This window comes from Oncorhynchus kisutch, unplaced genomic scaffold (assembly GCF_002021735.2).
Source record: "Oncorhynchus kisutch isolate 150728-3 unplaced genomic scaffold, Okis_V2 scaffold805, whole genome shotgun sequence".
NCBI classification, from domain to species: domain Eukaryota; kingdom Metazoa; phylum Chordata; class Actinopteri; order Salmoniformes; family Salmonidae; genus Oncorhynchus; species Oncorhynchus kisutch.
This window is the reverse complement of record NW_022262750.1, coordinates 19,880-45,159: the sequence shown is the minus strand read 5'-3', so window position 1 is coordinate 45,159 and position 25,280 is coordinate 19,880. Positions and strand designations below refer to the sequence as shown.

Below are 25,280 nucleotides of genomic sequence, written 5' to 3'. Positions count from 1 at the left end.
AACACTCCAGGCACTCAGCCCATAAGAACCATTCATAGTGTCAGATCTAATATGAAGAGCTGAATACAACCATTTAGAACCATTCATACTGTCAGATCTAATAGGAAGTACTGAATACAACCATAAGAACCATTCATACTGTCAGATCTAATATGAAGAACTGAATACTAAAGAGAAGAAGAGGTTGACCAGTACATATTCATGTAACTTTATTTTTCATTGGCAGATCAATAAAGTTTGCTTCAATGCAGTTTTCCAAACACATTCATGATCAGTAACTAAAATAACTAATCTAGTTTTAAAGACAATTAATAAACACACGTATTCATTTCATAAACTGTGTATCATTAAATAAAGTTGTAAAACACCCCCCCCCCAAACTAGTGGTGAAAAGTGATAATCTCTATCTGATACATGTTAGGGGCGGAAGGTAGCCTAGTGGTTAGAGCGTTGGGTCAGTAACCAAAAGGTTGCTTGATTGAATCCCTGAGCTGACAAGGTAAAAATCTGTTGTTCTACCTCTGAACAAGGCAGTTAATCCACTGTTCCTAGGCCATCATTGTAAATAAGAATTTGTTCTTAACTGACTTGCCTAGTTCAATAAAGGTTCAAACATTTTTTTTAAGCGTCTACTAACTCCTTCCGAGGGACAACCTGGTCTCAGAGCAAAATGTATTTTATGTTACAAAAACATCCGTGCCACTCCATTTAGTATGTTACGTTCCACAAAATTGTTTATGTCCCTGTTAGTGAGCATTTTAGCCTTTGTCAAGATATGCCACACCTGTCAGGTATAGATTATCAAGAAGCTGATAAAACAGCATGATCATTACACAGGTGTACCTTGTGTTGGGGACAATAAAATGCCACACAACACAATGTCACAGATGTCTCAAGTTCAGGGAATGTGCATTTCTCATGATGACTGCAGGAATGTCCACCAGAGCTGTTGCCAGAGAACTCAATATTTACATCTCTACCATAAGACACCTCTAATGTCCTTTTAGAGAATTTGGCAGTACATCCAACTGGCCTCACAACTGCAGATCACATGTAACCACGGCAGCCCAGGACCTCTTCACCTGCAGGATTGTCTGAGGGGGGCTGAGTAGTATTTCTGTCTGTAATAAAGACCTTTTGTGGGGAAAAACTCATTCTGATTGGCTGGACCTGGCTCCCAAGTGGGGCTATGACCTCCCAAGTCCCACCCATGGCTGAGCCTCTGCCCAGTCATATAATATCCATAGATTAGGGCCTCATTTATTTTTATTGACTGATTTCCTTACACAAACTGTAAATCTTTGAAATTGTTACGTTTAGATTGTTGTTCAGTACAATACGACTTGAAGGATGTATCGTATGTTAAGAATTACAATTCATATGTTATTTTACGCATTGCTATTCATACAATATGTTACGAACTTGTAATATGTAAGATATGTTACGAATTCCAATTTGTTGTTGCCAACGTTAGCTAGGTTAGGGGTGAGGGGTTAAATGGTTTTAGGGGAAAGGTTAGCTAACATGCTGACATAGCTAAAAATTAGTAAGTAGTTGCAAAGTTGCTAATTAGCTAAAATTCTCTGTGATGAGATTCAAAAACTCAACCTTTGGCATGACGTTTGAGTTACACGCCCATCCTTCCACAGAGCAGGAGTAAGGCTTCTCTCCTACGTGTAAACGTTGGTGTGTTTTTAAGCTGCCCAGTTGAAACTCTCCCCACAGACAGAGACAGAGCAGACTGAGAGGGAAGCAGTACCACCCAGTCAATTGGCAGACTGTTTTATTTCAAAATGAGAAGAATAACAGAGGGTATTCAACACCAAGTGCAAATCTTTACAGTAGAAGCTAACAAAACAAAACACACTAAAACTGACAAGGTGCACACTGATTGGTAAAGTAAAGAGAGGCTAACATTCTATAACGCTCCCTTTCCTCTGCACAGTTCTCTCACAGTGAGAACCAATAGGATTACAGTGTTCTCCGCTTTCTTCATTTGATCCAATTCAACGTTACAACTTATTTTATGAGATGAGAATTAAGTGATGGAGTGACTTTATTCTTAGCTGGTCAGAGAACTGATGAGGCTCTTCTCCTTAACCTCACTAGGGTAGGGGTCACTATTTTCACCTCCAGATTAAAAGCGTTCCCAAAGTAAACTGCCTGCTACTCAGGACCAGAAGCTAGGAAATGCATACAATTAGTAGAATTTGAAAGACAACACTCCAAAGTTTCTAAAACTTAAAAATATTGTCTGTGAGTATAACAGAACTGAAAAGGCAGGCAAAAACATGAGGAAAATCCATCCAGGAAGTGCCATTATTTTGATGTATTACACTTGTGATTTCATGAAATGTAAATATTTATAGTAATTAAATTTGAATCGGTCACTCTGCAATTTCACCGATGTTGACCAGGTGGGACGCAACCGTCCCAGGTACCCACATGAAGTTAATGTATACGTTGGTGTGTTTTTAAGTTGCTCTGGTGAGAGAAACTCTTCCCACAGTTAGAGCAGACGTAAGGCTTCTCTCCTGTGTGTGTTCTCTGGTGAACTTTTAGCTCATTTGATGTTTTAAAACATTTTCCACAGACTGAGCAGTAATAAGGCTTCTCTCCTGTGTGTGTTTTCTGATGAACTTTGAGCTCAGTTGATGTTTTGAAGCATTTTACACAGTCAGAGCAGGAGTAAGGGTTTTCTCCTGTATGTATACGTTCATGTGTTTTTAAGGTATCCAATCTGGAGAAACTCTTTCCACAGTCAGAGCAGAAGTAAGGCTTCTCTCCTGTATGTGTTCTCTGATGAAGTTTTAGCTCAGTTGATGTTTTAAAACATTTTGCACAGTCAGAGCAGTAGTAACGCCTCTCTCCTGTGTGTGTTCTCTGATGTACTTTTAGCTCAGTTGATGTTTTAAAGCATTTTACACAGTCAGGGCAGGAGTAAGGTTTCTCTCCTGTATGTACACGTTCATGTGATTTTAAGTTATCCAATCGGGAGAAACTTTTTCCACAGTCAGAGCAGGAGTAAGGCTTCTCTCCTGTATGTATACGTTCATGTGATTTCAAGGTATCCGATCGGGAGAAACACTTCCCACAATCAGAGCAGGAGTAAGGCTTCTCTCCAGTATGTACTTGTTTGTGTGCTTTTAAGCTGCTCATTTGAGAGAATCTCTCCCCACAGTCAGAGCAGGAATAAGGCTTCTCTCCTGTATGTATACGTTGGTGTGTTTTTAAGGTATCCAGTCGAGAGAATCTCACCCCACAGTCAGAGCAGGAGTAAGGCTTCTCTCCTGTGTGTATTTTTAGGTGTACTTTTAGCTTTGATAGAAATGGAAAAATCTCCACACAATGTGGGCAGTGGTGAGACCTCTTAGCTCTGTGATCTTCCTGCTGTTGTTGTCTGGATGCAGGGAATGTCTCAACGTGGTCTCCTGTGTGAACAACATCAGAAGAACCAGTCAGTTGGTGTGATATACATGTCAATCAAATGTATATTAGGTAGCCCTTCTTACATCAGCAGTTTGTCCAAGTGTTCTACAGAAACCCAGCCTAAAACACCAAAGAGCAACCTATGCAGATCGAGAAGCACAGTGGCCACAAAAAACTTGCTAGAATGGTAGGAACCTCGGAACAAACCTAAAGAGGAACCAGGCTCTGAGGGGTGGCCAGTCCTCTCCTGGCTGTACCGGGTGACATATGAATTCATGTAAGTCGGCTGTACAATTACAGAACGGGAATAAAACTATTCTAAAACTGGGTAAGAGTCAAAAACTAAAAAGGGGCGAAATTCAAAAACTATGAGCCATATCATCCTCCACTCACTATCACAAGGGTTAGTAACTACAGACTCATTTCATATCATCCTCCACTCACTATCACAAGGGTTAGTAACTACACAGACTCATTTCATATCATCCTCCACTCACTATCACAAGGGTTAGTAACTACACAGCCATATCATCCTCCACTCACTATCACAAGGGTTAGTAACTACACAGCCATATCATCCTCCACTCACTATCACAAGGGTTAGTAACTACACAGCCATATCATCCTCCACTCACTATCACAAGAGTTAGTAACTACACAGCCATATCATCCTCCACTCACTATCACAAGAGTTAGTCACTACACAGCCATATCATAGAACTTTACTACTTCACTTCTTTAGTCTCTGAACACTCCAGACAGCCCAGTGAATAAAACACATGAAATAACATCCTACTAGCATGAAATAACATCTACCTTCTGATTGAAACAGTTCTACTGAAACTTTTCATACACAGTGGAAAGTTGGAACCAACAACAAACTTAGTTAGATAGAACCTGCTCTTACCATGAGAAACAGATGTTCCAATCTTCTCCTCCTCTTCTTCATCTTTAATGTTGACATTCAGTTCCAGTGTTTGACTGCAGTCTTCCAGCTTCACTGATGCCATCTCTGGATCCTGCAGTGCAAACTGGACTCCACTGTCACAATCAGGACCCAGTGACTGTAGGTTTGGACACAGTGTGGAAGGAGAGTGGCAGGCTGGGTTTGTCCTCACTGTTGATGTTACCGGCCTCAGACTTAATTCAAGTCGTCCTGTAGATATAATGAGAAACGGACACAAAAAGTTATTATAACTTCTTTATTATAACAAAATATATTATAATGTTTTCTTGTTAATTTCTGTCATTTCCATTTATCAGGTAACTAATCACTGACAACAAAACATTAATTCACACTAGACAAAGTGCACACTTTAAAATTGCACAACATAAGTGCACTTAATCTATAGTAGATTCCCTACATTAAAATAAATGACTCAAAAACCATTTAGTTCAAGGTTACAGTATGTTTCAGGCAGCACTATGTACTATTTTCCTGATTAATATTCACTGTATTATATAGTGTTATTTTGGCCTTTGGCCGTCCCCAGCTACCGTCCAACGGAGAGGGATGGAGGACAGAGATAGTGTCGTAGCAGAATCACAATTAGTTACGTAACATTGATAAATAAGATGTTTTATTTGCATAATAATGCTTATGTGAGATATTTGTCATTAGAATGTCTTCTTTTGGATAATACTGTTGGCAGTTGCATTTTCCTCTCTCTTCTCCAGGGGAAAGTCACTTGGGGCCCAGAGAGGGGAGAGGTCAGGCTTGTCTTCATATGTGAGGGTATCTGTTAAACCATGTGAAGGGCTCCACAATATCTGTACACCAGTCACTCCCTACTTTTCCCATATTGGGAGGAGTAGTATGGCAGTGTCTGGAACCATTGTATGTCCCCTCTTATGTCGAAACTTATCTTGACCTAGTATATGACCCAGAGGCTCACTACTCTCTGTGAGCTTGTCCAGAAGAGGTTGTATTTGAGATGGGAGTATCTAGAATTGACAACTGATATATGCCATTGGATGAGGTAATGGTTTGGTAATATGAAGTACCAAGAATGAGAAGTAGAACCTCGTCTAAGAGAGCAAACTGAACAATAAGTTATAGCTAATGCCTTCTGGCTATTTACTCTCTCCAGTAAAAGTCTTCCTTTGTAATGTTCCTAATAACTGTTATTCGTCATGCGAGTTGAGAAGGGTGTGTCTTGGCTATAAATGATACTAAGAATTGTTTTGTAAGCACTCTCAGAGAGTTCATTTATAGACACTGAATTGATCTGAGAGTCATAGGGCTATGGTGAAGCTCATATAATTAAAGATGGACTTTATAATATAACTCTGACTTGTGTGTGGTTTGCTCTCTCAATGTTTAGTAATAAAGGAAATTACCACGACAATAGGGAGAGAAGACAGAGATAGGGATGGAGGACAGAGATCTCTGTCTGTACATTGATCCTGTATTACCACCCTGTATATTGATCCTGTATTACCACCCTGCACATAGATCCTGTATTACCACCCTGTACATAGATCCTGTATTACCACCCTGTACATAGATCCTGTATTACCACCCTGCACATAGATCCTGTATTACCACCCTGCACATTGACTCTGTACTGGTACTCCTTGTGCTACTATTACTTTCTTTATTTAGAAAATATTTCCCTTTATTTATTAACTATGTATTATTGGAAGGAAGCGTTTCACTGTAGAGTCTGCCAGTTGTTATATTTATTAACTATATATTATTGGAAGGAAGCGTTTCAAAGTTTACACATTGTATTTGGCGCGTGTGACCAATAAAATGTGATTTAGCTCGCAAAAAAAACGACTGTATTTATCATTCACACCATAGTAACAAATATAGATAAGATAGAAACAACTGAATGTGTCTGAATATTAGTACACATGTAGAAAACTGATAATCATTACATTCAGCTTCAAAACAGTAGAGCAACTGTGAAAATGTCTCTCTGAAGCTCCCTCACTGCCTGACTGAAGTCCATTGACTCAGACAGAGTTGCCGCCGCCATTTTATCAGCTCGTAAGAAACACATTACACAACAAAACAATAACTAACATGTAAAACGAACTCCGAAAACTCAAATACATGGATTCTTTATGAATGTATCTTGACGAAGTAATGTATATTCATTCACTCAGACAAACCCAGTCTCTAACGATGTGACTTATCACTCACTCGGTTTGACACAACAATAACGTCATAAAACCTTCAGCAAACGTGACAATACATTGACGGATTTGCTACCTAACATGTTATGACATGTTCTTTCGATATTATAAAGTGTAAACGTGCTATTACATACCTGTAGTAATGCATTTGAAACGGATACAAAAGCTATCGTCTTCACAGCTCAGTTCTAGTATTTCTTCTTCTGTGAGGTTTAACGGCGGTTGGCATCCAATGCATGTTGCATTACCGCCACCTACTAGACTGGAGTACAACTCGTTAATTAATACTTCGCTTGGAAAAATAAACAAATACGCTACTATCTACACTCACAAATTTAAATAAATTAAAATACACCACCCTATTCCACTATTTCAATCTATTTAGTCTTCCCTCAGGCTAACATCCTGAATGGATGGGACACCACCATTTAACACACCCTGTGACTCTTTTGATGTCAAGTCTCACACACACAAATACCTCTCTGCAGCTGCCACCATCACCTCAGTTTTCTGCGACCTACATTCCATCCCTTCAGTACAGTTGATAACCATTGCTATAAATGCCAAAAATCCAATCTTACTGAAAAATATATCACTCACACCACTCCTCTCATAATCCCTCCCCCTTGACCATCTTCCTCTACTTTCTTCACTGCCTCAGCATATGACAACTTCTGCACTACATTAACCCTGGAAAACTCAACCTGCGTCTCTCGCAGGGGTCATTTCTGATCCCCAGCCCCATGGGAACCCCTACAATTAACACATTCCACTACTTTCCCCAATGTTACACATTCCTTTGTCTCATGCCCTTCTGCACACTTCTCACACCCAGGAACCTCCCTCCTACACACTGCTGCCACATGCCCATAACCTTGACACCTGTAATAACGTTATGTTTTCAGCACAAAAGCTCGTACAGGATAACTTATATATCCTAACAGCACTTTTAGTGCTGGTTCTTCTTCTCCTTCAATGTTTTATGGCAGACTTCACCGGTAGTGAATAAAACATGTAAATATCAGGCCTCCCGAGTGGCGCAGTGGTCTAAGGCTGTGCCTTAGACATCCTGGTTTGTGTCCAGGCTCTGTCACAGCCAGCCACGACCGGGAGACCCATGGGGCGGCGCACAATTGGCCCAGTGTCGTCCGGGTCAGGGGAGGGTTTGGCCGGCAGGGATGTTCTTGTTCCATTGGTGTTTCATCTGACACATTGGTGCGGCTGGACTCCGGGTTAAGCGGGCATTGCATCAAGAAGCAGTGCGGCTTGGTTGGGTTGTGTTTTGGAGGATGCAAGGCTTTTGACCTTTCAGGAGTTGCAGCGATGGAAAAAGACTAACTACTAATTGGATACCACGAAAAAGGGGTACAAATACAATTTTCTAAATATCCATTGTGTGAAAGGGGAGGAATGCAACAAATAAAAAATTAAAAAATCCCTACCTCCCTCCTTCAGTAATAATCCAAATCACATCCCAACATAGGCTGCCTGTGTGAATGGAACATTCATCGACAAGATTCCTTGTAATGCCTCCGTTGTAAAATTCAGTACATTACCTAAAGTATGTGGACACTTGCTCATCATCATCTCATTCCAAAATCATGGGCATTAATATGGAGTTGGTCCTTCCTTTGCTGCTAAAACAGCCTCCACTCTTCTGGGAAAGCTTTCCACTAGATATAGGAACATTGCTATTGGGACTTCCTTCCATTCAGCCACAAGAGCATTAGTGAGGTCGGGCACGGATGTTGGGCGATTAGGCCTGACTCGCAGTTGCCATTCCAATTCATCCCAAAGGTGTTCGATGGGATTGAGGTCAGGGCTCTGTGCAGGCCAGTCAAGTTCTTCCACACCGATCTCGACAAAACATTTCTGTTTGGACCTCCCTTTGTGCACGGTGGCATTGTCATGCTGAAACAGGAAAGGGCCTTCCCCAAACTGTTGCCACAGTATCGTCTAGAATGTCATTGTATGTTGTAGAAATTAGATTTCCCTTCACTGGAACTAAGGGGCCCAAACCATGAAAAAAAGCTCCAGACCATTATGCCTCCTCCACCAAACTTTACAGTTGGCACTATGCATTCGGACAGTTAACGATCCGCCAAACCCAGATTCATCCATTAGACTGTCAGATGATGAAGCCTGATTGCTCACTCCAGAGAACGCCAATGGCGGTGGGCTTTACACCATTCCAGCCGACACTTGGCATTGCACATGGTGATCTTAAGCTTGTGTGCGGCTGCTTGGCTATGGAAACTCATTTCATGAAGCCCCTGATGAACAGTTCTGGCATTGCTTCCAGAGGCAGTTTTGAACTCGGTAGTTGCAACCGAGGACAGACGATTTTTACAAGCTACGCGCTTTAGCACTTGGCAATCCCATTCTGTGAGCTTGTGTGGCCTACCACTTCGCAGCTGAGCCGTTGTTGATGCCCTGCTCAAGGGTATGTTGACCGATCTACCACCAGGCCAAAAAACGTGAACCCAAACCCGCCAAGACCCCCCCCCCCCCACAGTTCTCCAATAGCTGTCCCTCAACCATTCGAGACCCCTCCCCCAGTCCCCCCCAGGAATAAATAAAAAATACAATTAATTCCATTCCCTACCTCCAAGAACAGCCCAATGCACCAACAACCAAGAGAATGAACTAAAGAAACAAAAGGAAAAGACAGAAGAAAACAGCAAACAACAATGCAGAAGAAAATAAATAAAAATACATTTAAAACCTTTAAGGTTTTCTAATCATGTTGTTATTGGATCTGATTTTAATAGCTAGCATTTCGATGGACATAACGAATAGATATGGTGACAGCGGACACCCTTGTTTAACTCCTCCTGACAATTCAAAAATCTCTGAGGAGTAGCTATTATTTACTATTTTACACCTGATGTTGCTCTACATTATTTTTTTACCCATTTTATAAGAGAATTACCAAATTCGAGACATTTAAAAATAAAATGAATAATAGAATAAAATGTTCTATTATTTCTAGTAGTTGTCGTATATTATCTACAATGTATCGTCCAGGGTGTGATCTGAGTGGGCATTCTATGTTGGATGTCTAGTTTGTCTGTTTCTGTGTTTGGCCTGATATGGTTCTCAATCAGAGGCAGGTGTTAGTCATTGTCTCTGATTGGGAACCATATTTAGGTAGCCTGTTTTGTCATTGTGGGTTGTGGGTGATTGTCTATTGTTACGGTTTTCTTCTATATCCTCCTCTGACGAAGAGGTAGAACAAGGATCGGACCAAAACGCAGCGTGTCGATTGCGATCCATGTTTAATACAACAAAGAAAACACGAACTTACAAAAAACAATAAACAAAACCGAAACAGCCTATCTGGTGCAAACTAACAAAGAGTACACATAGGACACTAAGGACAATCACCCACGACAAACTCAAAGAATATGGCTGCCTAAATATGGTTCCCAATCAGAGAAAACGATAAGCACCTGCCTCTGATTGAGAATCACTCCAGACAGCCATAGACCTTGCTAGAAAACCCCGCTAGCTACAATCCCAAATATATACACACCAAAACCCCAAGACAAAACACACCACAATACAAAAACTCCATGCCACACCCTGGCCTGACCCAATACATGAAGAAAAACACAAAATACTTAGACCAGGGCGTGACATCTATGTTAGTTGCTTGTGTCAGCACAGTTCTCATTATAGCTTCACGGTCGTTATTCGTTAATTGTATTGTATAGTTTGTATTCAGTGTCCAGTGCTTTCTTTAATTAAAAAATCATAATGAACACATACCACGCTGCGCTTTGGTCTGCTTCATACGACAATCGTGACACATTTAAAGGTATACCAAACAATAAGGGGATTTCCTGAACCTATATTATACTAGAAAAAAATCAGTTATAAATTATTTTGTCTTAGTTAAAAATAAGTTGTCCTCCAGTAAACTGTGATTAAATTGCCAATATCCACGTCCACGTGGAAAATCTATAAGAGTTATGTGAAGGCCAATTAGATGATGATCCGATCGCATTCTGTCTCCTATTAAAACTTTTTTAACCTTTGATGCAAGAGAGAAAGAGACAAGAAAGTAGTCAAGACGACTAGCTTGATTAAGTCTCCTCCATGTATATCTCACTAGGTCGGGGTTTTTTAGTCTCCAAATATCCACTATTTCTAATGTGTCCATAATATTTCTGATTTCCTTAAGGGCACGGTGATGAGCGTTTGTAGAGTGATTAGCTTTATGGTCCATTGAGGTACTTAAGAACTTAACACTGTTATAGTCTCCTACCATAATGATTAGATCATTTGTTGCCTATAAGTTCAATAAATTGGTATAAATGTTTTCAAAGAAGTGTTGATCATCCTAATGGGGACCATATAAATTAATGAGCCAAATCTCTTCTTCGTCCACTTTCATATTCAAAATTCCCTTTTCCTGACTATTTGCACATTCAGATGGAAATGATTGTTAAATAATATCATCACACCCTTTCCCCATTCCCTTTTCCACGCAGCTTCATCTAAGGATGCAGAGTGACTTTCCTGTAAACAGTATATGTTATATTCCTTTTCTTTTAGCCATGTAAAGACTCATCTCTTTTAATAATCTGCTAAACCATTACAATTATAACTGGCTATACTGATTTCACCCCTTACCATAACTAGATACTATTCTCAGTCATAATTGACCATAATTAGTGCTTGTAAAGTTTCTGCCATCAGAGGTATTATGAAGGTCAAAACTAGAGCTTTCAAATGTCTGACATTTAGAATTCAAGAAATAGGTTCTATCAATATGTGTTTTATTCCCTTGCCTGTGAGCCAATGCCACAGATGTTAGAAAATTGAGACAAGATATTATGTGTGTGGCAAATCTGAGTAGGTTGATGTGTATGATATTGGATGGGATATAGTGAGAGTGTGTACGATGTCTGTATAAGAGTAAGACTATAATCTGTAATGTCCAAATTAATAATAACTCTGCCAATTTGCATAGTTGGGTGTCTATGTGTGTAACATGAAGTGCGTATTGCCTTGATATTCATGATGATAATTGTAATCCATATCGTATCACCATCATAGTAGCATCATAACGACCTTTAACATAATTGAAAAACATATCCCAGCATTTCCATAGCAATTGACGTTTCACATGATCATGAAAGAGACCTTGCATTACTCTAGAGACGACTCCACTACAGTACAAATGTATTCCATACAATATGTTATTATTCCCCAATGTCCCTATTCTGATATCTTCCCCTTGCTTGTTGTAAACATATAAACTTGTAGACAAATACATAAAAGATAGACAAACAATAAGCACATTAAATTATAAAACAGTTAACAATAGAGAGAAAGGGAGAGAAGAGATGAGAAAAGAGAGAGAGGAGAGCGAGATCGGCTGTGTGTGTGTGTGTGTTTGTATAAGTCCGTATGTGCAAGCAAGCATGTAATTTCAGTACGTGTGTGTTCAGATAATTTCACAGTTCCCATACCTTCTATTTTTTTCTCGTAACCTGAAGTCCCTTTAGAGCTTAGTACTGCCATGGTATTATGGAGCTGTCTGGGAATAGCTGTCCATCTATAAAGAGTTTGTCCACATTGATAAAGCCACGCCTACCATCCTTCCTTTGTTGTCTTTGTACCGGATACAGTCTCTTACGACGTTTGTTGATCTCCCTTAGAAGTTGGTCATTGAGACTGAATTTGGTCCCTTTAAACTCCCTTCCTCTGCTTTTGATCAGTTCCTTGTTTGTTCTTAAACTGACTTGACCAGTCAAATAAAGATGAACTAAAAAAGTGGGATGTAAATCCACTACACAACACATTACTAAACAATACATGAAATGCACAAAAACGGTGAGAAAAGGTGCCCACAAACTCTTACATAAAGCTGACTGAACAGCATAGTCCCAACAACTTACCACTATTACACCTGGCTATCAGCGGAGCCTTGTCTGGCAACGAAAAAGTTCATTCAGCCTCATTTACTGTTTTTTAAAGTAACATGGCTGACTTGCTTAAACAAATGTGGTTTCTACTGACAATTGAGATGTACAAACTATGGCATAAGGGGACGACGGATAAGAGGCAAACCGTAATTTCGATTAAGCCATTAATGAGCGAGCTAGGACGGACGTAGTCAATGTAACTATTTGTTCAGCACTTTTGAAATGTACAGCAACATAATTCAGAACATGGGCCGTTCTTACAGTGTTCTCCTTGTACGCCAAGTCAGAACCGTAGGATAAATAAAGGGGCATGTAAGCAGACAATGAAAACCTTACATTATTCAATTATTACATTTCTCTAAAACAGGTTATAGGCAACGTGTGCAAAATGAAGAGGTGAAAATAGACCAAATTATTAGGGTGAGGCACATGGGCTACTAACATCTTACTACACAACATACACTTAGTATTACTTTCTTAGCTACAGTATACACATCTCCCTGGCATATTACATAGTTTATGCAGCAGCATCCAAGAAATTTTTGGACTCACCTTGTTGTGCTGTGCTCACTTGAACAGGAAGGTGGCGCGGCAGTAATTTGTGGGCATATTTTTTCATCAAACTTCGTCAATAAGGGGCGGCAGCGTAGCCTAGTGGTTAGAGCGTTGGACTAGTAACCGGAAGGTTGCAAGTTCAAATCCCCGAGCTGACAAGGTACAAAATCTGTCGTTCTGCCCCTGAACAGGCAGTTAACCCACTGTTCCTAGGCCGTCATTGAAAAAAAGAATTTTTTTTCTCAGGGGACAAAATGATGACATCAGTGATCTTCAGGTCATAGCTAAGAAAGAGTTCCCAATTTACAATTCCAAGTTGGATGAGTTCAAAACGTATTTTCTCAGTCGTAGCTTGTTTTCCCCGAGTTCCCAGTTGAATTGAACTCACTCCAGTCAGATTTTGAAGTACCGAGTTAAGTTGTTTTGAACACGGCACAAATCAAGCTTCATCGACAGCATGGCCAATGTTGAATGTTTACAATTTTAAACTAGGAAAAGAGCCCCTTAATCTTAGACTTGAGACCACAGAGCCACTCCACTGAATAGCAGGCTAATGATTGCTTTGCGATGCTTGCAGTTAGCCACTGATCCCTTCCAAACCACTCATGGTTGAATTTGCAATTTGTTGTGTAATGTTTATGTCCAATGGCCGATGAGCACCGATACGTTTTATCTATAATTTCTCATTATTTCTCTTCATATGACAAAGATTAAAAAGGATTTGCCAGTAGACTGTCGACTTGATTCATGATGATGTTGCAAGTATGATGTTGACATGATAAGTCCAATCAAAGCGACTGTAGATATCACATGATTTGAAGTTATTTTATCTGTGGACAATGACCTAGAGCCTTCTTGGATGGGCACTTATGATGTAACTCTATGGCAGCACCCAAGGGGCTTGAATTTTCAAGTTCTACGATTAGACTTGGTAGTGACGTATTGTCCACATGAATGACAGAACACTGAGCCAATCACGGCACAAACGCTCTATTTTCTGCTGGCTTAACCCACCTCCACAGAAGACAATGAGCTAGGCTGAAAGACCTGCATTTTGGAGCTGCCTTACTCAAGAAAACAAGATAGAGACCATTTTTGAATGTGGCTTTATTAATAACTCAATTATAAATGTTTTTTTTTACATTGTTTGCAAACAGATCATTTTTTTCACACTTTATCCCTCTGATGTCAGTGAAGCAGAGTCTCTGCCCAACTGCCCGAAATGGTCTGAAACACCTACGTCTTTAAAGAGTACCCCCCCCCCCCCTAAAAAAACCCACAAATAATAATAATAATAATGTGACAATGACTAATTGAGGAGAAATGTGTTTACTGTGACATGTGGTTGTCTCACCTGGCTATCTTAAGACGAATGTACTTAATGTGCTGGTGAAGTCACAGGGTCAGAGAGAACTCCTGACTGTAGTCATACAAAAACACTCCAGGCACTCAGCCCATAAGAACCATTCATACTGTCAGATCTAATATGAAGAACTGAATACAACCATAAGAACCATTCATACTGTCAGATCTAATATGAAGAACTGAATACAACCATAAGAACCATTCATACTGTCAGATCTAATATGAAGAACTGAATACAACCATAAGAACCATTCATACTGTCAGATCTAATATGAAGAACTGAATACTAAAGAGAAGAAGAGGTTGACCAGTACATATTCATGTAACTTTATTTTTCATTGGCAGATCAATAAAGTTTGCATCAATGCAGTTATCCAAACACATTCATGATCAGTAACTAAAATAACTCATCTAGTTTTAAAGACAATTAATAAACACATGTATTTATTTCATAAACTGTGTATCATTAAATAAAGTTGTAAACCCCCCCCCCCAAACTAGTGGTGAAAAGTGATCATCACACCATCTCTATCAGATACATGTTTGGGGCGGAAGGTAGACTTGTGGTTAGAGCATTGGGCCAGTAACCAAAAGGTTGCTAGATCAAATCCCCGAGCTGACAAGGTAAAAATCTGTTGTTCTGCCTCTGAACAAGGCAGTTAACCCACTGTTCCTAGGCCATCATTGTAAATAAGATTTTGTTCTTAACTGACTTGCCTAGTTAAATAAAGGTTCAATAAAAAAAAGTGTCTACTAGCTCCTTCCCACAGAATACTGCAGAGGGACAACCTGGTCTCAGAGCAAAACGTATTATATATTACAAAAACATCCGTGCCACTCCATTTAGTATGGATTTCACATGACAGGGCAGGGGCTCAGCCATGGGTGGGACTTGGGAAGGCATAGGCCCACTTGGGAGCCATCTGATTACAGATAGAAATACTACTCTGCCCCTCCCCCCACCACCTCAGACAATCCTGCAGGTGAAGAGGTCCTGGGCTGCCATGGTTACATGTGATCTGCAGTTGTGAGGCCGGTTGGATGTACTGCCAAATTCTCTAAAAGGACGTTAGAGGTGGCTAATGGTAGAGATATAAATATTGAGTTCTCTGGCAACAGCTCTGGTGGACATTCCTGCAGTCATCATGAGAATTGCACATTCCCTGAACTTGAGACATCTGTGATATTGTGTTGTGTGGCCTTTTATTGTCCCCCAGCACAAGGTGCACCTGTGTAATGACCATGCTGTTTTATCAGCATCTTGATATGCCACACCTGTCAGGTGGATGGATTATCTTGACAAAGGCTGAAATGCTCACTAACAGTATATATAAACAAAGTTGTGCACAACATTTGAGAGACATTAGCTTTTTGTGCTGGATCTTTTTATTTCAGCTCATGAAACCAACACTTTACATGTTTAGTTTATATTGGAGGTCCAATGTAATGTAACCTAACATAGATTAGGGCCTCATTTATTTCAATTGACTGATTTCCTTATACAAACTGTAAATCTTTGAAATTGTTACGTTTAGATTGTTGTTCAGTATAATACGACTTGTAGGACGTATCGTATGTTAAGAATTACAATTCGTATGTTATTTTACGCATTGCTATTCATACAATATGTTACGAACTTGTAATATGTATGATATGTTACGAATTCCAATTTGTTGTTGCTGACGTTACCTTGGTTAGGTGTGAGGGGTTTAAGATAGAGTTAAATGGGTTTAGGAGAATGGGTAGCTAACATGCTAAGTAATAGCTAAGAAGTAGTAAGTAGTTGCCAAGTTGGTAATTAGCTAAAATGCTAAAGTCCTCCCGTGATGAGATTCAAACACTCAACCTCTGGCATGACGTTTGAGTTTACACGCCCACCCTTCCACAGAGCAGGAGTAAGGCTTCTCTCCTACGTGTAAACTGCCAAGTTGAAACTCTCCCTAAAGACAGAGTCAGGCCAGGCTGAGAGGGAAGCAGTACCACCCACAGATAAAGTAACGTTAATTGGCAGACTAGTGTTTGTTTTCAAAATGAGAAGAATAACAGAGGGTATTCAACACCAAGTGCAAATCTTTACAGTAGAAGCCAACAAAACACACCAAAACTGACAAGGTGCACACTGATCAGTAAAGAGAGGCTAACATTCTATAACGCTCCCTTTCCTCTGCACAGTTCTCTCACAGTGAGAACCAATAGGATTACAGTGTTCTCCGCTTTCTTCATTTGATCCAATTACAACTTCTTTTATGAGATGAGAATTAAGTGATGGAGTGACTTTATTCTTAGCTGGTCAGAGAACCGATGAGGCTTTTCTCCTTAACCTCACTAGGGTAGGGGTCACTATTTTCACCTCCAGATTAAAAGCGTTCCAGAAGGACCAGAAGCTAGGAAATGCATACAATTAGTAGAATTGGAAAGACAACACTCCAAAGTTTCTAAAACTTAAAAAATATTGTCTGTGAGTATAACAGAACTGAAAAGGCAGGCAAAAACATGAGGAAAATCCATCCAGGAAGTGCCATTATTTTGAAATGGCTGTTTTTCCAATGAAAGCCTATCCACCATTTAAAGGGATAAGACCCAGATTCCGTTCCCTATGGCTAACACTAGATGTGAACAGTCTTTAGACATTGTTTCAGGCTTGTATTCTGAAAAATGAGGGAGAATGACCACATTGAGTCAGTGGATAGTGGGATGTCCCCAGGGCTGGGTCCTGCAGAGAGCACCTTTCTTGTTTTTCTTCTATATTGACGACGCTGTTGCCAGTTGAAATATTATCGATTATTTAGGCTAAAAACAACCTGAGGATTGATTATAAACATCGTTTTACATGTTTCTACAAACTTTACGGATACTATTTGGAATTTGCGTCTGCTCTTGTGACCGCATTTGAGCCATTGGATTACAGAACAAAATGTGCCAACAAAATGGAGGTTTCAAGATATAAAGAGGGACTTTATCGAACAAAATGAACATTTATTGTGTAACTGGGAGTGTTGTGAGTGCAACCATATGAAGATCATCATATTTCTGACTTTCGTGACTAGTCTACTTGGCTGGTAACTGTATGTAATGTTTTGTGTGCTGAGCGCCGTCCTCAGATAATCGCATGGTTTGCTTTCGCCTTAAAGCCTTTTTGAAATCTGACATGGCGGCTAGATTAACAACAAGTTAAGCTTTATTTTGATGTATTACACTTGTGATTTCATGAAATGTAAATATTTATAGTAATTCAATTTGAATTGGTCACTCTGCAATTTCACCGGATGTTGACCAGGTGGGAGGCAACCGTCCCAGGTACCCACATGAAGTTAATGTATACGTTGGTGTGTTTTTAAGTTGCCCTGGTGAGAGAAACTCTTCCCACAGTCAGAGCAGACGTAAGGCTTCTCTCCTGTGTGTGTTCTCTGATGTACTTTTAGCTCATTTGATGTTTTAAAATATTTTCCACAGTCAGAGCAGGAATAAGGCTTCGCTCCTGTGTGTATACGTTGGTGTGTTTTTAAGGTGCCCAGCTGAGAGAAACTCGCCCCACAGTCAGAGCAGAAGAAAGGCTTCTCTCCTGTGTGTGTTCTCTGATGAACCTTTAGCTCATTTGATGTTTTAAAACGTTTTCCACAGTCAGAGCAGGAATAAGGCATCTCTCCTGTGTGTGTTTTCTGGTGAACTTTTATCTCATATAATGTTCGAAAACATTTTCCACAGTCAGAGCAGGAATAAGGCTTCTCTCCTGTGTGTGTTCTCTGGTGAACTTTTAGCTCATTTGATGTTTTGAAGCACTTTACACAGTCAGAGCAGACGTAAGGCTTCTCTCCTGTGTGTGTTCTCTGATGAACTTGTATCTCATATAATGTTCGAAAACAGTTTCCACAGTCAGAGCAGAAGTAAGGCTTCTCTCCTGTGTGTGTTCTCTGGTGAACTTTTAGCTCATTTGATGTTTTGAAGCATTTTCCACAGTCAGAGCAGGAATAAGGCTTCACTCCTGTGTGTATACGTTGGTGTGTTTTTAAGGTGCCCAGCTGAGAGAAACTCGCCCCACAGTCAGAGCAGAAGAAAGGCTTCTCTCCTGTGTGTGTTCTCTGGTGAACCTTTATATAACCTAATGTTTTAAAACATATACCACAGTCAGAGCAGACGTAAGGCTTCTCTCCTGTGTGTGTTCTCTGATGAGCTTTTAGATGAGTTGATATTGTGAAGCATTTTCCACAGTCAGAGCAGACGTAAGGCTTCTCTCCTGTGTGTGTTCTCTGGTGAACCTTTATATAACCTAATGTTTTAAAACATTTTCCACAGTCAGAGCAGGAGTAAGGCTTCTCTCCTGTGTGTATTTTTAGGTGTATTTTTAGCTTTGATAGAAATGGGAAAATCTCTTCACAATGTGGGCAGTGGTGAGACCTCTTAGCTCTCTGATCTTCCTGCTGTTGCTCTCTGGATGTGGAGAATGTCTCAACATGGTATCCTGTGTGAACATCAGAAAAAACAGTCAGTTGGTGTGCTTTACATGTTAATCAAATGTATTTTATGAAGCCCTTTTTACATCAGTAGTTGTCACAAAGTGCTTAACCTGTCTGGTTCAAATCCCATAATTAAAATTATTTTACACCATTTTAAAGATAAACTTCTTGTAAATCCAGCCACAGTGTTCGATTTCAAATAGGCTTTACGGCGAAAGCACACCAAACGATTATGTTAGGTCAGCACCTAGTCACAGAAAACCATACAGTCATTTTCCAGCCAAGGAGAGGTCTCATAAAAGTCAGAAATAGCGATTAAATTAATCACTAACCTTTGATGATCTTCATCAGATGGCACTCACAGGACTTCATGTTACACAATAAATGTGTGTTTTGTTCGATAAGGTTAATCTTTATGTCCAAAAACCTCATTTGAAATTGGTATGTTGTGTTCAGAATTGCATTGTCTCAAACAAACATCCGGTGAAAGTAAAGAGAGCCACATCAGAAATACTCATCATAAACATTGATAAAAGATACAAGTGTTAAACATACGAATACAGATAAACCTCTCCTTAATGCAACCGCTGTGTCAGATTTCAAAAAGGCTTTACGGTGAAAGCACACTCTGCGATTATGTTAGTTCAGCGACTAGACACAGAAACCCACACAGCCATTTTCCAACTAAGGAGAGCTTCACAAAAGTCAGAAATAGCATTAAAATTAATCACTTACTTTTGATGATCTTCATCTGGTGGCACTCCCAGGTCTCCATGTTAGACAACAAATGTTTGTTTTCTTCGATAAAGTTCATCTTGATGTCCAAATACCTCCGTTTTGTTGGTGCGTTTAGTTCAGAAATCCAAAGGCACAATAAGCACTCTCGAAAAGTCAAAAAACACAATAAAAGATAGTAGAAACATGTCAAACGATGTTTAAAATCAATCTTCAGGTTGCTTTTGTCATAAATAATCAATAATATTTCAACCGGACAAAAGCTTCGTCAATGGAAAAAGGTAAACAAGAAATGCGCGCTCCCGATCACGTGCCTGGCTCATATGGATGGAAATTTCCACTGTCCTCTCATTGAAAGCGGTGTATCTCCCTCATTTTTCAGAGTAAAAGCCTGAAACAATGCCTAAAGACTGGTCACGTGTTGAGGAAGCCATAGAGATCTGAAACAATGCCTAAAGACTGGTCACATGTTGAGGAAGACAGATTTCCACTGGGTCCTAAGTCTTTGTATGGTGGATAGGCTTTCAATGGAAAAACTGCCTTTCAAAATAATAGTACTTCCTGGTTGGATTTTCCTTGGGTTTTCGCCTGCCATATCAGTTCTGTTATACTCAGACATTATTTTAACATTATTTAACAGTGTTTTCTATCCAAATCGACTAATTATATGCATATCCTAGCTTATGGGCCCAAGTAGCAGGCAGTTTAAGTTAAAATTCCAAATGCCGCCCCCTACCCTAGTGAAGTTAACTTCTTTGGGGTAGGGGGCAGTATTGGGTAGCTTGTAGGAAGTGGGAAATCTGAGGTTTGTAGTTATTCAACTCAGCTCCTATTGAAGATACCGTGTGATGTTAATTATTTTTCACTTCCCAAGGCTTCCACTAGATGTCAACAGTATTTAGAACCTGTTTTGAGGATTCTACTCTAAAGGAGGGGCTCATAAGGGCTCTATGAGTGAGTGGTCTGGCAGAGTGCCACAGCCTCGGTCTGGCGCGCTCACGTGAAAGATAGCTACGTTCCACTTCATTTGTACAGACAAAGGAATTGTCCGGTTGGAACATTAATGAAGACTTATGTTGAAAACGCCCTAAAGATTGATTCTAAACATCGTTTAACATGTTGCTATGGACTGTAACGGAACTTTTTTTGACTTTTCGTCTGAAACTAGTGAACACGCTTGGTGAGTTTAGATTGTGTACTGAACGCGCCAACAAAAGGAGCTATTTTGAAATAAATGATGTACATTATCGAACAGAACAAGCACTTATTGTGGACCTGGGATTCCTGGGAGTGCATTCTGATGAAGATCATCAAAGGTAAGTGAATATTTATCATGTTATTCTGACATCTCTCGACTCCAACATGGCGGACATTTGTTTGGCTTGATTTTGTTGTCTGAGCGCCGTACTCAGATTATGCTTTTTTGGTAAAGTTTTTTTTAAATCGGACACAGCGGTTGCATTAAGGAGAAGTGTATCTATAATTCCGTGCATAATTCTTGTATTTTCATCAACATTTATTATGAGCATTTCTGTCATTGATGTGGCTTTGTGCAAAAATCACCGGATGTTATGGAACTACTGAACGTAACGCTCCTATGTAAACTCAGATTGTTGGATATAAATATGAACTTTACCGAACAAAACATACATGTGTAACATGATGTGTAACATGTTGTGTAACATGATGTCCTAGGAGTGTCATCTGATGAAGATCATCAAAGGTAGGTGATTAATTTTATCGATATTTCTGCTTTTTGCTTTTTCCCAGAGAGGTTAACAGAAACCCAACCTAAAATCCCCAAAGAGCAAGCAATGCAGATGTAGAAGCACAGTGGCCACAAAAAAACTCCCTAGAAAGCAGGAACCTAGGAAGAAACCGAGAGAGGAACCAGGCTCAGAGTGGTGACCAGTCCTCTTCTGGCCATACCCAGGTGACAGGTAGCCTAGTGGTTAGAGCAACCGAAAGGTTGCAAGATCGAATCCCCGAGCTGAAAAGGTAAAAATCTGTCATTCTGCCCCTGAACAAGGCAGTTAACCCAATGTTCCTAGGCCGTCATTGAAAATAAGAATTTGTTCTTAACTGACTTGCCTATGTCCAAACGCTAGCAGGACACCTACGACAACATCCGGTGAAATTGCAGAGCGCGAAATTCAAAATACAAAAATCGGAATATTAAACATTCATGAAAATAGAAGTGTCTGACATAATTTAAAAGCTTCTTGTTAATCCAACTGCGTTGTCAGATTTGAAAAAGGCTTTACGGAGAAAGCATACCATGCAATTATCTGAGGACAGCTCCCCACGTCAAAATACTTTTTCAACCAGCACAGGCGTCACAAAATCACAGACAGCAATTAAATAAATCACTTACCTTTGAAGATCTTACTCTGATTGCAATCCCAACGGTCCCAGCTACACAATGAATGGTTGTTTTGTTCGATAATATCCTTCATTATATCCCAAAAGTATCAGTTTAGATGTCGTGCTTGATTCAGTAGGTCACTCGTTCAACATGCACACAAACCAATCCTAAAGGTTACCGGTAAAGATCGTCCAAAAAAGTCAAACGAAGTTTCCAATTAATCCTCAGGTATTCTAATATGTAAATAAACAATCATATTTAAGACGGAGAATAGTGTGTTCAATAGCAAAGATAAATAACGAAGAGCGCACTCTCATTGATGCGCGCAACATGACTACTTTTCTAACAGGGGACATCTTGGAAAAACTACAAATACTCATTTTTCAAAAAACAAGCATGAAACCCTTTCTAAACACTTGACATCTAGTGGAAGCCAAAGGAACTGCAATCTGGGTCCTATCAATTTGAATATCCCATAGGCAAGCATTGAAAAATTCTGTGACCTCAAGAAATAAAAATTCCGGATGGATTTTACTCAAGGTTTTCGCCTGTCATATCAGTTCTGTTATACCCACAGACATTATTTTTAGTTTTAGAAACTTCAGGGTGTTTTCTATCCAATGCTACCAAGTATATGCATATCTTAGCTTCTGGGCAGTTTACTTTGGGCACGTCAGTCATCGGAAATTCCGGACAATAACCAGTATACTAAGAAAGTTAAATAAAGGTTAAAAAAATGTATATTTTTTTAAATACACTACCATTAGTGGTGAAATAAATGAATAAATTCTAAAGTTACAAATGTCCATGTTTTTTAAAGAATAGCAATTTTTTTGTCCAATCAAATAATGTCAAAGTGATCAGAAATACAGTGTAGACATTGTTAATGTTGTAAATTACTATTGTAGCTGGAAACGGCTGAAGATCTCGTACAATGCTGTGTACTACTCTCTTCACAGAACAGCTCAAACTAGACACTAAAATTATTGACCTCTTGCCCAGTTGTGCACAGGGGCCTCCCACTCCTCTTTATATTCTGGTTAGAGCCAGTTTGCACTGTTCTGTGAAGGGAGTAGTACACAGAACTGCACGAGATCTTCAGTTTCTTGGAAATTTCTCACATGGAATAGCCTTCATTTCTCAGAACAAGAATATACTGATGACTTTCAGAAGAAAGGTCTTTGTTTTTGGCCATTTTGAGCCTGTAATCGAACCGACAAATGACCCAGATACTCAACTAGTCTAAAAAAGGACCGTTTTATTGCTTCTTTTATCAGCACCACAGTTTTCAGCTGTGCTAACATAATTGCAAAAGGGTTTTGTAATGATCAATTAGCCCTTTCTAACACAACATGCATTTGGATCATAGGAGTGATGGTTGCTGATAATGGGCCTCTGTACACCTATGTAGATATTCCATTTAAAAAAATTATCCGTTTCCAGCTACAAGTCATTTACAACATTAACAACGTCTACACTGTATTAATGGTCAATTTGAGGTTATTTTAATGGACAAAAAAACATACTTTTCTTTCAAAAACAAGGACATTTCTAAGTGACCCTAAACTTTTCAACGGTAGTGTATGTATTCATTTCAGTAGACTGTATGGGAAGGGGAATCAAACTATTCTAAAACTGGGTAGGAGTCAAAAACTAATAAGAGGCAAAAGTGGTGAAAATGATGAGCTATATCATCCTCCACTCAACATCACAAGGGTGATACAAGAATTTGTGTGTTGAAAGTAATGACTAAGATATTTCACCCTGAAACTGTATCACTGTGTGAAATCCATCAGACACATAAGACTATACGTTGGTAATATGTGCAGCGTTGGCAGGATAGAATTAGAACATTGTGTTCCTTACAGGACATTCTGTCCCCACCCGGAGTGGAGAAACTGTTAGGCTTGTCTATCATGAAACATGTTGCAGAATATGATAAACAATGTAAGTGTACAGTGGAACAATACAGCCATCCTAAAGCGGGGTGGGGTTCTCGACTGATGTGTTTATAAAAGATGGGCTCTGAACTTGAGAGGGCAGAGCTCTCTGAATAAAGAACTGATCATTTGTATGCTGGGACTCTGTTTATTAAACCTTAGAGCCTTACAACCTCTAGGATACAGATGGAGTTATACAATAGTTCAGGTAGAACATTGGGGTAGAAATTCTCGTGACAAAGGGTTAGTAACTACACAGACTCATTTCATAGAACTTCAAAACACTGGCAGTTTGTCTACTCCACTTCTTTAGTCTACACTCTGATCACTCCAGATAGCCCAGTGAATAAAACAAATGCTGGCAATACTGGAGTCATCCATACAAGTCTTAGCAGCATGAAATAACGTCTACAATGCATTCAAAAAGTATTCAGACCCCTTGGCTTTTTGTTACATTACAGTCTTATTCTAATTCCCATCAGTCTACACACAATACCCATAATGGCAAGGGCAAAAACAGGTTTTTAGAAATAACATGAAATATTACATTTACGTAAGTATTCAGACCCTTTACACAATAGTTAGTTGAAGCACCTTTGGCAGCGATTACAGCCTTGAGTCTTGTTGGGTATGAAGCTACAAGCTTGGCACAATTGTATTTGGGGAGTTTCTCCCATTCTTCTCTGCAGATCCTCTCAAGCTCATGGTCAGAGTCCTTTAGGTGCCTTTTGGCAAACTCCAAGTGGACTGTCATGTGCCTTTTACTGAGGAGTGGCTTCCGTCTGGGCACTCTACCATAAAGACATGATTAGTGGAGTCCTGCAGAGATGGTTGTCCTTCTGGAAGATTCTCTCGTCTCCATAGAGGAACTCTGGAGCTCTGTCAGATTGACCATCAGGTTCTTGGCCACCTCCCTGACCAAGGCCCTTCTCCCCCGATTGCTCAGTTTGTCCGGGTGGCCCGCTCTAGGAAGAGTCTTGGTGGTTACAAACTTCTTCCATTGAAGAATGATGGAGGCCTCTGTGTTCTTGGGGACCTTTAATGCTGCAGAAATGTTTTGGTACCCGTCCCCATATCTGTGCCGACACAATCCTGTCACGGAGCTCGACGGACAAATCCTTCCACCTCATGACTCGGTTTTAACTCTGACATGCAGTGTCAAATGTGGGACCTGACATAGACAGGTGTGTGCCTGTCCAAATCATGTCCAATCAATTGAATTTACCACAGGTGGACTCCAAGTTGTAGAAACATCTCAAGGATCATCTCAGAGCAAAGGGTCTGAAAACTTACCTAAATAAGCAATTATTATCTTCTTTTATCTTTTTTTTTTTTTTTACAATTGCAAGACTTTCTA

The 25,280-nt window shown here is 39.8% G+C and overlaps 2 protein-coding genes across 2 annotated transcripts; both read right to left on the bottom strand.

Moving 5' to 3' along the window:
- Positions 1–192: 192 nt before the first annotated feature.
- On the bottom strand, positions 193–6,828 carry LOC116352861 (gastrula zinc finger protein XlCGF17.1-like). Its single transcript, XM_031816490.1, has 3 exons — positions 6,708–6,828; positions 4,337–4,585; positions 193–3,431 (listed from the first exon to the last, which is right to left on the bottom strand). The coding sequence occupies exons 2-3, from the start codon at positions 4,437–4,439 to the stop codon at positions 2,452–2,454; spliced, it is 1,083 nt and encodes a 360-aa protein (XP_031672350.1). The 5' UTR covers positions 4,440–4,585; positions 6,708–6,828; the 3' UTR covers positions 193–2,451.
- Positions 6,829–14,153: 7,325 nt separating this feature from the next.
- On the bottom strand, positions 14,154–22,074 carry LOC116362177 (gastrula zinc finger protein XlCGF17.1-like). The gene is made up of 2 exons (XM_031816482.1): positions 21,993–22,074; positions 14,154–18,777 (listed from the first exon to the last, which is right to left on the bottom strand). The coding sequence occupies exons 1-2, from the start codon at positions 22,072–22,074 to the stop codon at positions 17,741–17,743; spliced, it is 1,119 nt and encodes a 372-aa protein (XP_031672342.1). The 3' UTR covers positions 14,154–17,740.
- Between the last annotated feature and the right edge of the window lie 3,206 nt (positions 22,075–25,280).

What these genes read in the sequence shown, in the direction of transcription:
- LOC116352861 (XM_031816490.1), bottom strand. Translation starts at nt 4,439, where the DNA reads ATGGCATCAGTGAAGCTGGAAGACTGCAGTCAAACACTGGAACTGAAT. An exon ending in TGGAACATCTGTTTCTCATG is followed by an intron (nt 3,432 to 4,336) that starts GTAAGAGCAGGT and finishes TTGTTCACACAG; the next exon opens with GAGACCACGTTGAGACATTC.
- LOC116362177 (XM_031816482.1), bottom strand. Translation starts at nt 22,074, where the DNA reads ATGAAGGATATTATCGAACAAAACAACCATTCATTGTGTAGCTGGGAC. An exon ending in TCAGAGTAAGATCTTCAAAG is followed by an intron (nt 18,778 to 21,992) that starts GTAAGTGATTTA and finishes CATTTCTATCAA; the next exon opens with AGCTAAAAATACACCTAAAA.